The sequence below is a fragment of the Amphiura filiformis genome, chromosome 14 (genome assembly GCF_039555335.1).
Source record: "Amphiura filiformis chromosome 14, Afil_fr2py, whole genome shotgun sequence".
NCBI classification, from domain to species: domain Eukaryota; kingdom Metazoa; phylum Echinodermata; class Ophiuroidea; order Amphilepidida; family Amphiuridae; genus Amphiura; species Amphiura filiformis.
Window position 1 is genome coordinate 7,189,919 of NC_092641.1, and position 19,173 is coordinate 7,209,091.

General features: G+C 35.4%; 1 protein-coding gene across 1 annotated transcript in view; it reads right to left on the minus strand.

Annotated features, from left to right (window-relative positions):
* LOC140169154 (MAM domain-containing glycosylphosphatidylinositol anchor protein 1-like) overlaps positions 1-19,173 on the minus strand; it is a 105,700-nt gene that overhangs the window by 18,190 nt on the left and 68,337 nt on the right. The window contains exons 6-8 of the mRNA XM_072192411.1: positions 13,722-14,033; positions 12,459-12,627; positions 2,860-2,892 (exon numbers count right to left, since the gene is read on the minus strand). Coding sequence (XP_072048512.1) covers positions 2,860-2,892; positions 12,459-12,627; positions 13,722-14,033 — 514 coding nt within the window. The remainder of the gene's footprint in view (positions 1-2,859; positions 2,893-12,458; positions 12,628-13,721; positions 14,034-19,173) is intronic.

Below are 19,173 nucleotides of genomic sequence, written 5' to 3' on the forward strand. Positions count from 1 at the left end.
GCAAGAGCCTCGGGGGCCCATGGACAAGAAACAGAAGGACCCTTTTAGCAGGGCCAGATTTACCATAGGGCCCTCAAAATTGTTTTGGACCAAAATATGGTAAAATTGCACAATTTTGCGCGCTTCGTGCATATCATAGGCATATATAGCAAAATTCATCATCATTTTGTGCTAAAATTGTCTGAAATTTAAAATAATTTCGCGCGCAAATTAATGTCCTAGTAAGATTGGAACAAAATATGCATATCTCCCTCTAATATGAAATGCTTCTGCATGCCACCACTGTCGATCTTATAGTAGGCCCCACATGACTTCCTCACGTTGAATTTGGGGCCTCCAAATTTTGCCCTGGCCCAGGTAAGTTCGGCTCTGCCTTTTTAGCATCTCTTTAATCAGCGGCAGCGCTTATTTCATTTTCTCTTTTGCTTGGGGCCCCTGAACCCTCGGGCCCATGGACTTCGTCCACCCTGGCCCCCCGCTTGCTACGTACCTGCCTTATAACCCGAGATTTAAACATTTTCTGCTTAACCTATGTTACGCTATTTTTGTCTCCACATATATCGTCACTTATGGTGGATTTAAGAGTCGTTCCTTAAGATTAAATTATGAATAATTAAACTTCTTATAAATATTTCTTCATATATACAATATCAACACATATGGGAATCCTTGATGACCGAGATATAATACATTTTTCTTTTCACACTGTTATTGTTCATAGGATAGTTTAAAGGAGTATTTCGTGATCCTAGCATCCTCTATTTATTTCAGTAGATATCCACGAAAAAAGCATATTCCCAAAATTTCAGTTGATTCCGATTTTGCGTTTGCGAGTTATGCATGATTATGTGTATTACACTGCTCCATAGACAATGTGCTCCAAATTCAAATTTCACGATATCTTTGCTAAACGAATTAATCTGCAAGAATTTTTTTGTAAATAAACATTATGTAGTCAGAGGTTTCCAGTGATATGAAAATCTCAACTTTTTTTGAGAAAGGTGGGGGGATGAGGCTGTGGATCACAAAATGCCCTTTTAATCATTGCTCATTGGCAAATGATGAGGTTTCAGGACAATATCATTCCGTGGAATAAATTAAGAAAATAGTCATTCTTGTTTATTAAAACAATAAAACTGGGGCATTCATTTTCGGTAAACATCATTGAAGGAGCATCAGAAAGTAGGTCTATTGATTAAGGTGGTGATATTGGAATGAAATACCAATATGATTATATAAAACCAAAATCTAACCAACCTGCTAAATTGAAAATATTGAATTACAAAACTCCTCATTTTTAAAGTAGTATAACTTTCGTCGTAGATCTGGCACATTTTATTTTAGTCTCAAATGAAAATGGAAAAGTTGCATGTATTCGTTGCATGTATATTGCTTAATTATGATAGGTTGATATCAAAACTGTGATTGCAAAGTTCCATCCTATCAACTTATCGAAGTGCCCTGATTTGCAAACAACATTGTCTGTATCCCTATGTCATTTCGTTGAGTATAATATTATCATAAACAACTTATTCTATGGGACACATTGCACAGTTTTCCAGTTCAGTGGTTCAGAGAAGTACTCAAATGGTCATTCACACACAGCTACATTCAGCACAGTGTTGCGCACTATGCAGCCTTTCCGCCCAATGTCAGAACTATCCGAGCGCAAGCTGCTCTATTGAAAGAGGATGGCCTTACGCCAAATCCTGTCTTATAGGCCTAGATGCAATGGAGATGTATTGAAATCATTTTCCATCAATTCTGAATTGATTTGGACAAATGAGGTATCAAACTGTGCGGAATAAATGTATCTATAACATACTTTTGGTAGGTCGTGATTTAATACCCCTTCTTTGATCTATGGACAAAAATTAAACTGGATACTTTCTTTTTGGGATGGGTTTAGTTTTTGAACTACAAAAGTAGACACTTGTCTAATTTTGGGAGCATTAGATAGTAAAAAGGTACTTGCTTATAATGGGCATTTCCAGTTGAAATCCATACATCCCGATGGCACTCAAATGGGGAAATATTTCAAGTGGAGTTACCCATTCAGGTAATCATGTCTTTCATAGGAGGTGTAGATTTCAATTGGAATAACCTAATTCAGACCACTGCGACAAGTTGGTTTCTCTTCAATAAAAACTATAATAAAAAAAAGTGTTGCAAAATTGATGAAAACAGAGGAATTCGGCAAATTGTAAGATGAATATCATCCAATATCCTGTCGATTTCACATTACGTTCTAGATGGCAAGTTCTTTTAATGAAATATATAAGATCAGGCTAATCATTGGGATGAAAGGAGTCACCTGCCGTGGGCCATTCCATTTAAAATCCACACTACCCCTGTGGAAGATTTGGTTAAAGTCCTCCACAAAGGGAGTATGAGTTTTGAATACAATAGACAATTGGGTAACTAAGGAGCTAAGTGCAACTTTCAAAATCCGACTTGAAGCCACTCAAGCGCCCATAACTCGACCAAATGATATCGTAGAGCAACAAAAGAGGTATCAAAATGCGCAGGAGAAAGCTGCGCTTTATAAACATTAAATAAGTTTTTGCTATATAATTCAGTTCCCGATATATCTGACCATCTATAATCGTTTCGATAATTTCTGGGTTGAGTTTATTTTATGCAAATAACATTGCTATCTATATAGTACATATTTTGAAAGTGACAGAATATTTGATGAATGTTCACGTACAAGTTTGCCGAATTGTTCTTTTCAGTGATGTTGCAAAACCTTTGGCCAGTGATGTGTACCATGTGTGCATTATACCAAATTCTTTTTGACCACCCAGTATAGTGTAGTTTGTTTCCGTTGGGTAGCACAAATCAAATGAAAATACTTGCCGTGTTTTGTCTTCGTTGCAAAGTAAAGGAATCCTGAGTTAGTAAGCGACAAGAGAAAAATGACATCAAAATTAATAAAAATCCAAGACGTATACATAAAAAAGCAACTTAATTGACATTAATACAAGCGTACATGTACTCACCGATTGTTGACAGCAAGGTAACGTACATTAACATGAAAACATGCAAACTTGAATGAAATGAGTTCTAGTAATTCTACAGCTTAATGAATTTAAATAATTCGATTCAATCTGTACAAGCAAATTCTGCTACGATTGAGAACAAATGAAAGATATGTGTTAATTTCAAACGTTAGACTTTCTAGACGGTAGTTCGTAATAAGTTATAGTATTTCTACCAGTATGCCGTCGGTAATCACAGTACCAGTGAAGCCGATCCCTGTGGTATTGGTCGAGCTTTAGTCAGATATGTCTCTGATGAACAGATAGGGACAGGCTGCACCGGTACTGTACGTACTCTCTGATGAATAGAGAGACAGACGGCATACGGCATACTCTTTGATGACAGGAGACACATCTAACGAAAGCTCGACCACTCACATAGGGACCGGTTGCATCTGTAATATGATAAGCGACGGCGTACTCATAGAAATGTCGGTTTAAATATACTGTTGCTATATCGGTAAAATATTCCTATCAATTTTGCTAAGTAATTGACGATTTTTTGACCATTGCTATAAAGGACGACCTACAAAGCATCAAATTACAGAAGTAATTATGATTTATTTGATGTGTAAGTCATTTTACCACTTTTATTGGTGTCAGCCCGAAAAACGTGTCCACGAATGGCATCAATTTGGGCCTTCATTTAACCAAATGTTCGTACTTTTCAAACTAAACTTGTACACAATAAGAGTGCCAAAATGGTCAAAACTGCAAATAATTGTTACTCAACTGTTGAGGAAACAGAGCAACAAAATGAGCGAATTTTAAGTCAATGTTGATTAAATTGTACTCATCTAGGTTGTTCTCTTCCCTTTTTGCTCAAGTAATTAGGTATTTTTTACCATTTTGTTTAAATTTCGAGTGCACCAAATGTTTTCAATTTGGCCTTTAGTTTGCAAAAGTTTCTGATTTGGACACCCGACACTTTTAAGTATTTAAAGCAATCATCTATATAATCTATAATAGTGAGAACTTGCCCACGAAGAATTAATAATTAATGATAGTGAGAACTTGAATTTGCCTTCATTTCACCAATTTTCGGGTTTTTTTCGAACTAAAATTATACACAATAATAGTACCAAAATGGTGTACCTAATGACTTCAACTGGGCATTCATTTTGCAAAAGGTTCTCACTTCAGAAGGGGGCACACCCCTTCAGACACAATAGGCGCTTTGTGTCCATTATTTACATTTTCTATACTTCCGTCACTGACTGGCTCCCCCATTTTCAAAATCGTTCCACCGCAACTGGGAGGGGATATACCCTGCCCCCTGTGGCGCCGCCATTGGCATTGATGAGCAATGCTAATAGTTAAGTTTGAAGAAGAGGCTTTACTACGAAGTACAAGAAGGTGCACCATAGTCCCTTCTTCCAACTTAGCTATAATGTTCGCGTGGTCTAAATGATATGAAGTAAGATAAAAAAAAGCCCGATACTTTAAAATAAAACGTCAAATAACACAATTATTGAAATGTCGGGGTCGTATAATTTCGGCACGGTCATATGAATGTCTAACATTGACATTGCTAAGAAATTCCAACTACATGTAGAGGTTCAACCCAAACCCAGATACCAATGGTATATTGCTCAATCAAATTGCTCAAATCTATCCATTATAAAATTATTGGGGTCAAGACTTAATATAAAACACACTACATTACGATTGTATGTGGTAACATCATGATATGTTATAAACTTATTTCATGCATCATAAAAATTAAAAATAAGTAATCATGCAAAATAAGTTGAAGCGGCGATGAAGATGAGCAAGGGAAAATATTGCTTACACTATCCTCTCATTTAAGCAATCCAGTTTAACATATCTTATCTAATTCAGAATTGTGCGTGAAAATAGCAGTGCCTGTGCAATTATTTCTTGCCTGATCATGAAAGTATACAGTGATTATGTGGGCGTGTTTGTGCTTATGGCTGCTTATTTGTCTCCTTCACATGCAGTATTTAATAAATTAATAAGTTTCAGATTTAGCAAGGAGGTCCAGAGTAAGGGAATACGATGTTATAGACGTTTCATCATTCTTTTGTCTACTTGTAACACGGGAGATGGAATGTAGTTTAATATCCTTGCCAAGGCCACATCATTTCTCATTTTAGATGGGATAGACCTAAGAAGGGACCCAGCTATGGCTGCCATTGAGGTGTAAGAATGCGTGAAATTGGATTCGTCTATATATACCGGCATTACCAAGGCTGCTTTAATTGGCATGACTTAAATCAAGAGGTGTGATGATTTATTATGTATATTTTTGAGTGTTTGGGAAGGTGGGGTGAACTTTTGTTGTTGTGTATACGTTTGGGTCCCAGGGTTTTTTGGGTGGGTTGGAGTGGTGTTAAAGTGGATGAAATATAGTGGTATGTGGGATAAAGGGACTCAGGGAGTACTGCCATTTAGTAAGAAGTTTCCGAAGCATATGGAATTAATTGTTTTTGGTGTCTGACAACAAAGTTGTTTTACTAGTTTCAATTTTTGTATTATAAAATATTTCTTGAGTTGTGAATGGCGTATGTGCGATATGTACGAGTATGTTATGGGTTAGTATGAGGGTGGTGTGGTGTATTTCTTCTGGAGGGGGTGGTGTGAGGGGCTGGAGGAAGGTACTGTGGATGTGGGGTGTTTGTGTAACTCTTACGTTATGAATTTTAGCGTTATATTAAATGGTGACAATGAAAGAAAACATGCATGAAAGCGATTGAAAATAATGAAAATTTAGCTGTTAAAGGTGCTCTACTTAGACTAAAGACTAAAGCGAATATCGCTATCTAGTTAGAGATTGTTGCTAGTTGGTGCATCGTTTATGTTCTTTAAAAGAAAATAGTATATCAAAGAGTATCACAAATGAGATTCACAAAGATACAATATGATTGAAATCAGCTTAACAAAGCCAACAAAAACAAACAAACAAACAAACAATTAATTAGACCAGAGCTTTGCAACATCTGTAGAAATCTGTTTTCAAATATTTAAAAAAAATCTATTTTAGTCTATTGCCTAGTAATGTTACACCTTCTGTGGCGCTAACCTTCAATCCATCAAATTTCAAATTACCTGGAAATTGAAATTTGTTGATGTTAAACTATTCAAGTGTAAACGATACCATGACTACCATTACATGCATTTCTATATGATTTCCCATGGGCAATTATTCTCAATATAGAGATAAATTGAACATACAGCTGTGATCAGATCATACTGTATCAAACATCTCTATTATGTATACATTTCAATATTTCTACATTTCATAGCGATGTTCAAATATCGAGGTGAATTGGAAATACAATATAGTAAGCAACACACGCGGGGAAATATAGGTAGGCTTTTCACTCTGATCTGAATTACGAGGTAAGCTTGAAGTCAGAATTTGTTCTATAATTAACTTTTTTTTGTTGATATTTCAGTTCCTGCCCCACCCCCTCCCCCCGCAAAAAACCCCCCACATTCTCCTGCTGCCCAACATGCCCAAGTTGACTTCAATTAACCGTACACACGTATATTTGTGTTGGTATTGCGTTTGGAAAAATGTTTACGAGCCCTACTAAATTTGTTCACTCATTTTTTTAAAACCCATCAAAGAAAGTCTTTCGAATAATTTGACCAGTCCATATCTCTGTCGCATTTATACACAATCATTTGTTTCTTAAGGGAGCAAACCAAAAGTTCGATGAGTCCTACAAACGAATGCCCTTTAGTTAGGGGAAGGGGTCAAAAAAGTCCGATTAGGCGAAGAAAAAAAGAAAACCCTGTTCTGCGAGCCCGACCGACCCAGATATTACATGAATTGGGAAATAAATGTTTCCTGTAAATAAATGCCGACCCAAATTTCGAAAATATCATTAAACAAAATGTTTTTTTTGGTATTATTAAAAGTTACAAAGTCATTTTCGTTCAGGGCCGGATTTACCTTTTCTGGGGCCCTGGGCCAGGCCAAAATTTGGAGGCCCCAGACGCACCGCGAGGAAGGCATGTGCACTCAAGTGGCCAAGTTTTAGATTTCACTAGGACATTGACGCGCGCGAAGCGCGCGAAAAAAAATAATTTTAGCTCAAATTGAATCTGAAATTTACTATAAACATGCCAGTGCGCGCAATGCGCGAAAATTTTTGTAATTTTTTACCCTAATTTGGTCCAAAACATGGTGTTTTTCGGCTAAAATGGAAGATGCACACTGCACAAGGCAATTTTGGGGGCCCCAAAAATTTGGGGGCCCTGGGCCCGGGCCCATCTGGCCCTATGGTAAATCCGGCCCTGCTTTCGTTTATTGGACATCATCGAACACTTTGGCTTTTTCGATAACAGACTTCTGTTTTTATTTTTATTATAAAATTCGTCGCCTCATTGTGGATCAAATTCTGTCACATATTCCTAGCATTTTTTGCTTCCAGAATCCAAACCACTGGAACAATTTGACTCAAAACTTGGAATAACAATGTTTGTGTCGGGCCTCAGTGTGAGGTAGAAAACACATGTGTTATATTCAGACCACTATTTGGACCACCTATTTCTTTAATGCAAGAAGGTCATAACTGCTAATAGCGTGCAATGTTACTTACTAAATGGGTACCTTCTTCCAACAAATTATCCTTTAATAATACACAAAGTCATGTACTTTGTGTTATTATAGCACTCTCGGTTGATCGCGTGTTATTTTACCACCTTTTTTGTCACATACTTCGTTTATCATTATGACGACAGTTCGCTTTAATATTTCACTGCACAGTCACGTAAAGTACACGATGATATTGATTAAAATGTTTCCAGGTATGAAAGCATGAATAATTATCACGGCACATGCTTCTGAAGGAAATTTAATCTTATGTTTTTAATTGTTTATCCTAGCATTGTGAAGTAGACAGTGTGCGTGTCAACCTGGGGTAGTCGGGATGTATACTTTAATACACATGTAAGATGAATAGTTGAACATGTAAGATGAATATAGTTCAGTGAAGTGATGCTTATTGGGAAAGTTCTATACATGTAAATTAAGCGCTCAATAATGTAATATTGTCACCAAATGTATATTGTCAACAACCAGAAATTTATGTCTTTTCCTTGATTGAAACAAAACCAAAATCGCAGTATCTACCCGGGGTTATCGTTAAGGACCTTTTATTAATATAACTTCTGATTGTTATTTTACATCTGCATGGCCACGCAATTTGGATTAAACAATAAGAAATGAACACGTGCGCGCTGTTGTATTTACAGTGTTCCCTCCCTTCGATAATTCTGATGCTATGTAATAGTAGTGGATTCATTTCACTGTGCACATAACGTTAAACGTACAAAAGACGTATAATGTTCATAGGCGAATAATTTTCATAGACATTACACGTTGGCAAGAAGTAATACGTCATATACCTTGTCTGTTATAGTAACAGCACACGGATATATATCCAGATTTTACCAAAGTAATATAGAGTCTACCCAGGGTAAGGTTACCCTGGGTAACCTTACCCTGGGTAGACGATCGGATGGGTATTTCCATTCCTGCATATAGCACACACACATATATATATAGATATCTGTTTTTTCAATTTTTAAAGTTCTGAACATTAATTGAAAAAGTTAAGTCATTTTCTACACCTATTAGAATCCATAATTCACCGCTTCCCTAGTTTCATGTATATAAATTCTAAAAGCTTAACGAAAAAAAATTACAAGATAGTGGTAGATTTTAGTATTTTCTGGAGTTCTATCACTCTGAACTTCCAAAGGAAAAAGTTTACCTTAGTATTGGAATCAATTTGAAACAGTGGATGTTTTTATAACTTTTGTTATTGATTTGTGAGATATTCATTCTGATTTATTACAGAAAAGGCAATCTAAATTGGTAGAAAGCATTTAGTGTCACGACTTGACCTAATAAAAATACTCTTATGTAAACTTGAGGGAAAAAACCTTTGTGGAGTTGATTAACAAGATAATTGTGAAGAAGTTGGAGTTAATCTAGATGTATTGTCTCTGGAAAGCTAAGGTATGGGTCGGATCTGAATGACAGCACGTTTCAAAAACATTTTAGTAATGCAGATATAACCTACTTAGATAGCAAAAAAAAGAAAAAAGAAGAAAAAGAAAAAGAAAACAAGCCTCCGAATATCAGTGTGAAAGGTATGGAACGTAACCTGTCTCATTCGCATAACAAGGAACCACTTTAATAACAGCCAACGCCCTTTATATCAGTTTAGTTGATAGCTGGTTTGTCACGGTGTTTCCAAAACAATATGCAACAAAAGAATTGTTGTCTTTGTTTGGCTATATCTGAAAATCAATATATCCGACTTCCGACTGATTTTGTTTGATCACATTACATTTGTGGCCAAGGGAAAACAGCACTTTCATATCAACATATTCTTATCTGTTTTCTCAATTTTTAAAGTTCTGAACATAAATTGAAAAAGTTAAGAAATTTTCTACACATATTAGAATCCATGATTCACCGCTCCCCTAGTTTCGTGTATATAAATTCTAAAAGCTTAACGAAAAAATATTACAAGATAGTGGTAGATTTTAGTATTTTTTGGAGTTCTATCACTCTCAACCTCCAAAGGAAAAAGTTTACCTAAGTATTGGAATCAATTCGAAACAGTGGATGTTTTTACAACTTGTGTTATTGATTTATGGAATATTCATTCTAATTTATTACAGATAAGGCAATCTAAAAAGCATTTTGTGTCACGACTTGACCTAATAAAAATACTCTTATGTAAACTTGAGGGAAAAAAACCTTTGTAGAGTTGATTAACAAGGTAGTTGTGAAGAAGTTTGACGTAATCTAAATGTATTGTCTCTTGAAAGCTACCCAGCAAACACAAAACGTTTTCGACATCATTCGCAAAAGGTTATAAAAGGTTATCAGAAAACGTTTAAATGTCGGGTTATATAAAGGGCATATTAAGGGTATAAAACGTTTTCATAACATTAAAAATCATTTTTGATAATCTACTGCTCAGCAAACAAAAATGTTTTACAGAAAACGTTTAAATGTCGGGTTATACAAAGGGTATAAAAACGTTTTAATAACATTCCAAAAACATTTTTGAAAACTTGATACAAAACATTCTAAATAGAATGTTATTTTGGGGTTGAAAAAATATTTTGCGAAAAACGTTTGCCCAAAATATTTGCAATAACGTTTTAAAAACGTCTTCATGACCTTTATATAACCCGACATTTAAATGTTATTAAAACGTTTTGAAAAAAACATTTTAAGAACATTTCTGTGTTTGCTGGGTGCAAATATTTTAACATGTTATTTAAGTGTTGACAAAATATTTGTCAAAAAATGTTTGCAAAAATAGTTTACAATAACATTTTTGAAAACATTTTAAAAATATTGTTGTAGTGTGTTTTCATACAAAACGTTTTAAAACGTTTTCATGACCTTTATATAACCCGACATTTTAATGTTATTAAAACGTTATTATGTAAACCAAAAGCCAAAATATAACTTATTAAAAACGTTTTTAAAACGTTTTTGTGTTTGCTGGGTAAGGTATGGGTCGGATCTGAATGACAGAAACGTTTAAAATTTTTTTATTAATGCAGATTTAACCTACTTAATTTTTTTGGTATTTTTTGAAGAAATGCCTGTTTGAGATTTTGAGATAGCAAAAAAAAAAAAAAAAAAGAAAAGAAAAGGAAAAGAAAACAAGCCTCCGAATATCAGTGTGAAAGCTATGGAACGTAACCTGTCTCATTTGCATAACAAGGAACCACTTTAATAACAGCCAACGCCCTTTATATCAGTTTAGTTGATAGCTGGTTTGTCACGGTGTTTCCAAAACAATATGCAACAAAAGAATTTTTGTCTTTGTTTGGCTATATCTGAAAATCAATATATCCGACTTCCGACTGATTTTGTTTGATCACATTACATTTGTGGCCACGGCTATAAAGCATTTGCACTGTCATATCAACATATTCTTATCTGTTTTCTCAATCTTTAAAGTTTTGAACATTAATTGAAAGAATCAAGTCATTTTTTATACTCATTTGAATCCATGATTCACCGCTTCCCTAGTTTCGTGTATATAAATTCTAAAAGCTTAACGAAAACATATTAGAAGATAGTGGTAGATTTTAGTAATTGGTTTTCTATCTATCTCAGCTTCCAGAGGAAAAGGTATGCCTAAGTATTGGAATCAATTCGAAACAGTGGATATTTTTATAACTTGTGCTATTGATTTGTGGAATATTCATTCTGATTTATTACAGATAAGGCAATCTAAATTGGTAGAAAGCATTTTGTGTCACGACTTGACCCAATAAAAATACTCTTATGTAAACTTGAAGGGAAAAGCCTTTGTGAAGTTGATTAACAAGGTAGTTGTGAAGAAGTTTGACTTAATCTAGATGTATTGTCTATGGGAAACTAAGGTATGGGTCGGATCTGAATGACAGCACGTTTCTCAAAAAAGCTTTATTAATGCAGATTTAACCTACTTAATTTTTACTTTTGTATTTTTTTCTAAAGACCTGTTTGAGATAACACTCTCCTAGATATTCTTAAACCATGATAACGTGAATGATGAAAATTTATAAGTTATGTGACATTAACTCAAACAATTGAAAAAAAATTAGAACATAGGAAAATTATTCATAGTTTAAGAAAAACAAAATTAAAAAACAAGTTATGTATCTTATGCCTAAAGGAAAGAAAAAACTGCTATGAGCTATATATAAACCATATCTCACAAAATTAAATTCTTCAGCTGGACTTATAATTAATGACTTATAACTTGTCAAATCTATTGAAAATTTTATGAGCTGATGTTCTCGAACGTGTAAACATTTTAGAAACGTCCTACATATCGAGATATTGAGGTCAAATTCAGAAACACATTTGGCTTCTTTCTGTAACATTTTGTTGTAGAAATGATTAGGTAACAAAAATATACTTTTACAAAGAATATTTTCGGTATGTTTTCTTGACAGGTTTAGTACTGAATTAATTATTTCCCTGTCCCTGAAATGACAAGTATACCAGTTTGTCTTGCAGCCAAGGGCAATAATGACCCGGGTGGGGAATGCGTTATATAGTACAGCGGATAACCTTGTCCAGTACAGCTTTCCAGAAAGTGACCCTCGCATGAGGTACAGTTGGTAACAGGTGTCATATTAGAAGCATTGTGCGGTTGAATGAGTCATTACCCCCTAAAGCTAAAACATTTGGTAAAATAGCACTTCTTTTTTAAGGCAGTCTGTAACGTAACGGGCTATTCCACTTGCAATCAATACACCCCTATGGAAGACATAACCTTAGTTTCACACACAGAGAGTGTGAATGAGAGTGACCCATTTGAAATCTATACCCCCTGTGTGGGAGATTAAGGCCATGTCTTCCACAGGGGTGTATGGATTTCAAATGGAATAGCCTGATATAGCGTATTTTCTCACCTTGTACTCTTTGGTTTATCCACCTGGGAAAGTATTTCTGGTACTGTTATGTTGTCTTTGAGCCATACATATCTTGCAGGTGGATTGGACCTGACGCTACATTCAAGTTGCACGTATTTGCCAGCTGATTCCCGTATGTCTGTTCTTCTTGGTACTACCTCGGGTTTATCTTGGTAAGGAAGTAGAAAATAAATGTCAAAGTTGCATGGAGCAACATAATGTAAGTCAAACATGTTTGATAATTTCAGTAGGGAAGCTGAAAGGGGGCCCTCTCATACGGAAATCATATCATATTACTGATCATGTGTCAAGAGAAATCCATATAATAGACTAGAACACCAATCATTGATAGAGAAGGAAATCGCAGGGCAAGATGGGTCAAAGAAGAAATATACAACACCATGAACATAGATGAGGGGACATTCTTTCTAAGTCACATCCTCGATCCTCTACGTTGAAGCACTAAGTTGAAGCAGGAGTAATACTTCCGAAAAATAAAAAATCAAGGTTCTTGTTTCAAGCAGATGGATCAATACAATCATCAACGGTTTGAGAAATTAGTCAGAATGTTTCTAGCGAAACATAAGATTTTCATTTGGTCTTGACAAAATATTGAACTCTAAATAAGCAGGTTGGTGGTTTCTTATACGCCTTGGTGTTTACACACGTCGGGCTATTCAAAATCTCTCTCCTGTGACGTGAGTGTGAATCCTAAGACAGGCGTAAGCACCAAGGCGTAAGTACCAACCCAGCCAACAAGTTTACGTTGTTACAACAATATATTAAAAGTAATCTACGTTGTACTTATATAGGTTGTCATCTACGTTGTAAATACGTAACTTTGTGAACTCGCATTCGAGTTGTGACAACATTATTTTCGACGTTGATTTCGGACGTTGATATAACATCGAAACAAAGTAATAATGATGTTATATCAACGTCCGAAAATAATGTTGTCACAACTCGAATACGAGTTCACAAATTTACGTATTTACAACGTAGACGACAACCTAAGTACAACGTCAGCGACCGTCGTGAAAACGTACTGTGCTGGCTGGTAAAGCGTAAGAAATTACAACTTCTCAAGTATTTACGTTACGACTAACATTTCAAAATTATGATTTCGTCAACACATAGCGTTACTAGAACACTATGGTTAGAATTAGGGTGATGGTTGGATTAGTGCTCCCGAATAAAGGGTCAGGGTTATGCGTTGTGCTCCATGTGCGACATGTGTTGACGATACCTCAAATTTCGACTTACATTGCACAACAATTTCAATCCGTTTTTCCGTGTCTTTCTTGTCCCACATACTGTCCTCCTTATACTGGACTTGACAGATATACACACCACTATCAGTCCGATTGGCATTTGTTACAGTCAAATTAGGTCCTAACCTAAATGGAGTTCTTTCAGTGGCTTTACGCCAAATCACAGGTGGCAAAGGAAAGCCGTCTGGAATGCATCTTATTTGCATTGTATCCGTTTCGTTGTAGACATATTTCCTGGTCAAACGTTCTTCTATGATTCCATCGCTGCCTGGTACAAGTTGTATCTCTCTTATTGATGGTGGCACTGTAGAAAAAAAATACAAAAAGTAAAAGTGATCAGATATCTTGCCACGTTATTTTTCTATCTTACAATGAGGCCTGCCGTTGATAAAATCTGTTTGTGTTGTGTTGCTCCAGCGGTTTTACTATTGGAACCAAAATGTGTATGTGTATATAACAATGTTTCCTTATACACACTTCTATAGTGGTGCTATCACTGGTGACCACGTTTTTGCATTTATTAAATTTTCTAACAAAACATATTATAATGTTCAATTCTAGACCTGGACAGTAGTCAATACCAACAACTATCACACTAATAATATATGTGCATATATTTTTAGCTCCTTTTAACATAGATTTTTGTTTCTTTTCTAACTTATTTATCTTTTTCTGCTTTTTGTGGTATTTTTTATTCTATAAACTGTATATCTGTGTGCAAATTGAAGGCGCTATTTACATTTGAAATTTAATTTAGCCAAATAATATAAGTTATTGCTAACATTTCATGATAAATTTTTTTTTGAAAATGTTGTTGTTATTTTGTTACTTGTTTGTTCTAATGCCATTATTCCAGAGTCTACCCTTGTAAAGATGAAAACGCGATTTAAGATAAATAGCAGCATCAGTGTTCATTTTTTTTAAAATGACGTAGTTTTACATGCTATCAAACAATGAAATATATCTCGGGTGTTAAATTTTACTTGGGTAATGAGATAAATATGAACTTTCTTCTAAAACCAAAATCTCAGTTTTGATGAGGAAAAATGGGGGACGAGGCTGTCGTTCTGGTTACACACCTTTAACATAAAATTTTACTGTACATAAGGAATTACCATTTGAACGCGATGTAAATATAATAAATTCATAAGGTAACTTTGTGGTTGTTTGTGAAACAAAAGGATAATGCAATGTAGAAAGCGTTGCTAACGGTTGCTTCCGGAAAGCTTGAATTTAAGAATGACACCATTTTGAATGAATTATAAATCTTATATTTTAGCAATCTTTTACCATATCCATTATTATGATTGCAATTGTGAGAATTTATACATTTCTTCTTTAGTACTCAACAGATAACTTCTTTTGTCAATACAATAGATAGATAATGTATAGCTCTAGGCATCTTACTTGTCGCGTTCAAAGAAAGAAAATGGTCTAAAATGATAATATTTTTCTTGAAGGCGTAAATGTTCTAAGTAGCTTGCAAATGACACTCGCGCTCGTATTTTCTTGTTAGAATATTGTATATAAAGTAAATGCCCCTATAGGACACGTTGACTTGACGCATTGCCTTTTGGTCATAAAGCATAAATTCGAGATTTTACGAGGAAGGAAATCTTCAAGAGTGGTACCAGATTACCACTGCATTTCACACCACCACCTCCCGTTCGTACATTTAAATGCACTAGGTGTTGGTACCTCTATGTCGTGAAACGATTCGAGATGTTTTCATCTACAAGACACGCCTACTATTGGAAACACTAAGGCTTTGGCCCTGGACTTTGGTTCTCAGTGGTGTTCTATGGCGAAACTGTGATCAAAACTGTTTAGCATAGATTGTACAATTCCATTGTGCTCTAGTACCACCCCAACCAAATGTATTATGGTTTGAAATTCTCTATACATAAATCTCGTGGGGTATAGAGCTATTGTCTAAATAAATTTGTTTAAGGAAATTCACGTAGTTTACAATGTAATGGTAAATCTGCAATCCTGTATGAGCAGCATGCAGCCGTCACACCTTACATGTCAATCAATTATTGCGAAGCATAAACTTCGCGCAGGCGCATTGTGTCCTTTCCAGAGATTTTTTGAAGAACTGGTGGTGTGCTTTCAATTCGTCTGTGAAATATGAGCAACTACATGAATGTTATGTATGTTCAATTTGTTTGCAGTCACGTATGTAAAGAGATTGAGTGAATTCGTACATAACCTTGCGCTAATAACGAGGAGTGGTATATTTGAAGGTTAAGCGAATAAATTGAGGTGTCGAATTATTTTCAACCTGGAGCACAATCAATGGCCTACTTTATGTATGCATTGGGGTAACTCTGTTTTCCCAAGTCAACGTACAGTATCTGCTTAGTAAATTACCATCAGATGCGTCTTTTATTGTAAGAGTTAGCAGTCAAGAGTAAACATACAATATCTGATGCGATATTTACTTGCAAATACTGTACTTTGGGATCTAGTCTTATCGAAGGCTCACTAAAGTTTTCCTTATTTATGATCAGCACAGCTCAGACCTTAATTGCGAAGATGTAGAACGACTGAACTTAAGTTGAGTCAATTTCGTAAGATATTGGGTTCTGCTGTTGGCTCGTAAGTAACGTGAAGGATTATGGGTAAGAGGGCGAAGTATTATCCACAGATATAGATAATACCTAGATAACTAAAGGACCAATCACATGACCAGCTACCTGGAGGAATGGCGGCTATATGCAAATTAGGAGATGACGAACATTCGCACTTTTCTTTCCCATTACTGTTACATACTGTGGTGTTAGTCCGATATGTTAGGAAAATATTCAAACCGATGACATCATGTTGACATTGGCCAAATGAGCTGTATTTTCACTCGCAAGGGTCACTGACAGTTCTGGTCGCCTTTCGCCTTTCTATTTTCAGAGCCTTATTTGTGTAATGGAATCTTTTTAAAACAATTGTGAGACTTTAGTTCTCGATGTTGAATAGAAAATGTAATACAAAATATAATGTATTGTCTTGGTGTATGTTGTATGCAATACATACTAGTATGTATCTTCTTGGACGAGATTAGTCCTTAGTTAACATTCCTAAAAACACAGTCACATGTTGAGTGAAAAAATTAATTCAAATCCATCAAAGAATATGCGTTGTAGTGACGTATCAGATGTTGAGAGACGAAAACGTTCGAAGTCACGGATGATTGCTGCGTAATTATAGGCATGATTTAAAAAAAAAATGAAAAAGTTATCACCATGAACGCTATGTTAACTGATAACCCACAACATACTCAATTATGTACAATAGCTTAGGAAGGCAGTGTTTTAGCTATTTAGCGTAGTTTTGTCTTTCCCCCTCAAAACAATGCATGCCAAAAACACCATTTTCTCAATGATTTTAAACGCACTCGAAACGATTGCGCAGAAATCCCTCATATTTATGGTTTTCTATAACTATGATAACTCCTACACGGATAGGGTAAATTGCCTATTTACTGCTCTGAATCTCACGTACTTACTCTAAAATCCATATTAACACTTTTGCATAGTTCGCGACGTACGTACTTCATCCCCGTAGGTATTGAACATGCGTTATATATATGTCATACTTTTTTAAGGATTGTATATTTTAATGAGGTATAGTGGATTCTTCCTTATAGTTTACTCACACGTTTTGTTCCATAGTGTTGTCAATATTCAATACCGCTACAGATATGCCGCTGGGAACTTCCCGAACATTGCCAATTATCGGAGTGCTTCACACTTAGATCAGTGTGTTAACGCAGAAAATGTATAGATGGGTAGGTTTTTAACTAAATTACTACGAAATTGGAGATTATACTGACATCAACCTGTTTCTTACCAGCGAAACCGACCCGTTTTTGACTATCAAGTATGCCTGGTGGTCCCCTTTTGTGAAATTACGAAAACAATCACGAATTGTAATCAGTTTTCCCTAACATATGCATAACGGACACATAATGTGAATTATATAAATCTCCAGTCGCCCAATGTAGGTAGTATTCATATGGCAATAAACATGCAAATGATGGTTATTCTGTATTTCTTGAGTACGGCACTCCATGTTGATACAGGGTGTCCCTCCAAAAAAGAGGCCCCTCATTGCGCCCTATTTTTCTCCTATTTCTGAAAAGTTGATTAAATATATTTTGGTATGTAAAGAAAACTTTAATCGTTAGCTTTGATAAACTAAAACAATTTTTACAATCGGCTCACAACTTTTGAAGATATGCCCTTTTGAATAAAAGTACCCGTTTTTCACTCTGTCCACGGATAACAAACATAGTGGTTGGGATGGCTCATGCTGTGGAGTGGCCTGCACGAATACCAGACCTCACACCACTTGATTTTTGTCCTTTGTGGCAAAATCCAAGATCTTCGCAAACGTATTACTGAATGCATTCACAAGTATCCGGCGCACAAGGATGGTACGCAACGCAATTGATGCAATGAGGACCAGGGCTGAAACCTGTATTCGCCAAGGAGGCAACCAGGTAGAGGGCAGAGCAGTACAGTAAACTCACTTCAGAAGAACCAAAGACAAACCAAACAGCCTTTTAGGGCTAACTTTTATCCTAAAAAGAGAAATGACTTATGTTGTAACTAAAAAAAAGACAGCAAGAAACAACAAAGTAAGAAAGTAAGAAACATAATAAAACAAAAAGCCATAAATAACCAAGAAAAAATAAGTAATTGCAATTAAAGCAAAAGAAGTCCCATTCGGCATCTATTTTACCCACAAATTAATGACACTATTAACAAAATCCATTGCCCATAAACCCACCGATAAAGCCCATTCCATAAATAAAGTTATTTTATAAAGTTGTCATTGAGGAATGTTTGATATTCATGCATGGTATGTGTACTCCTTTTCAATCTTTGAAGTAGCCAAACCTTCTCCGTGGACAGAGTGAAAAACGGGTACATTTCTTTACAAGAGCATATCTTCAAAAGTTGTGAGCCGATTGATATAATTGTTTTGGTTTATTAAAGCTAACTACTCGAGGTTTCTTTACACACCAAAATATATTTGATCAACTTTCCAAAAATAGGAGAAAAAGAGGGCGCAATGAGGGGCCTCTTTTTTGGGACACCCTGTATATCAGTACGGGAGAAGATACGCGCGTGTTTCTAAACATTGGTTTGGTAGTGATAAGCACACACACAGTCATATCACAGTAGTACAGTGACTGCCAAATACTCAAAATGAATTTTGGACTCACAATTGCATAATCTCTCTATTCAAATAATTAATTTTTACAAACCGAATATTAATAAAAATGTTTATAATTTCTCCGATGATTTCATAAATTCGAATTAATTTCGCAAATATAATGCATTCATTTCTCCAGCACAATCTATTAATGTCTCCAACATGGCAAATTAATTTGCCAATTATGTTGAAGAAATTCGTCGTGATGGAGAAGTTATTGCATTAAA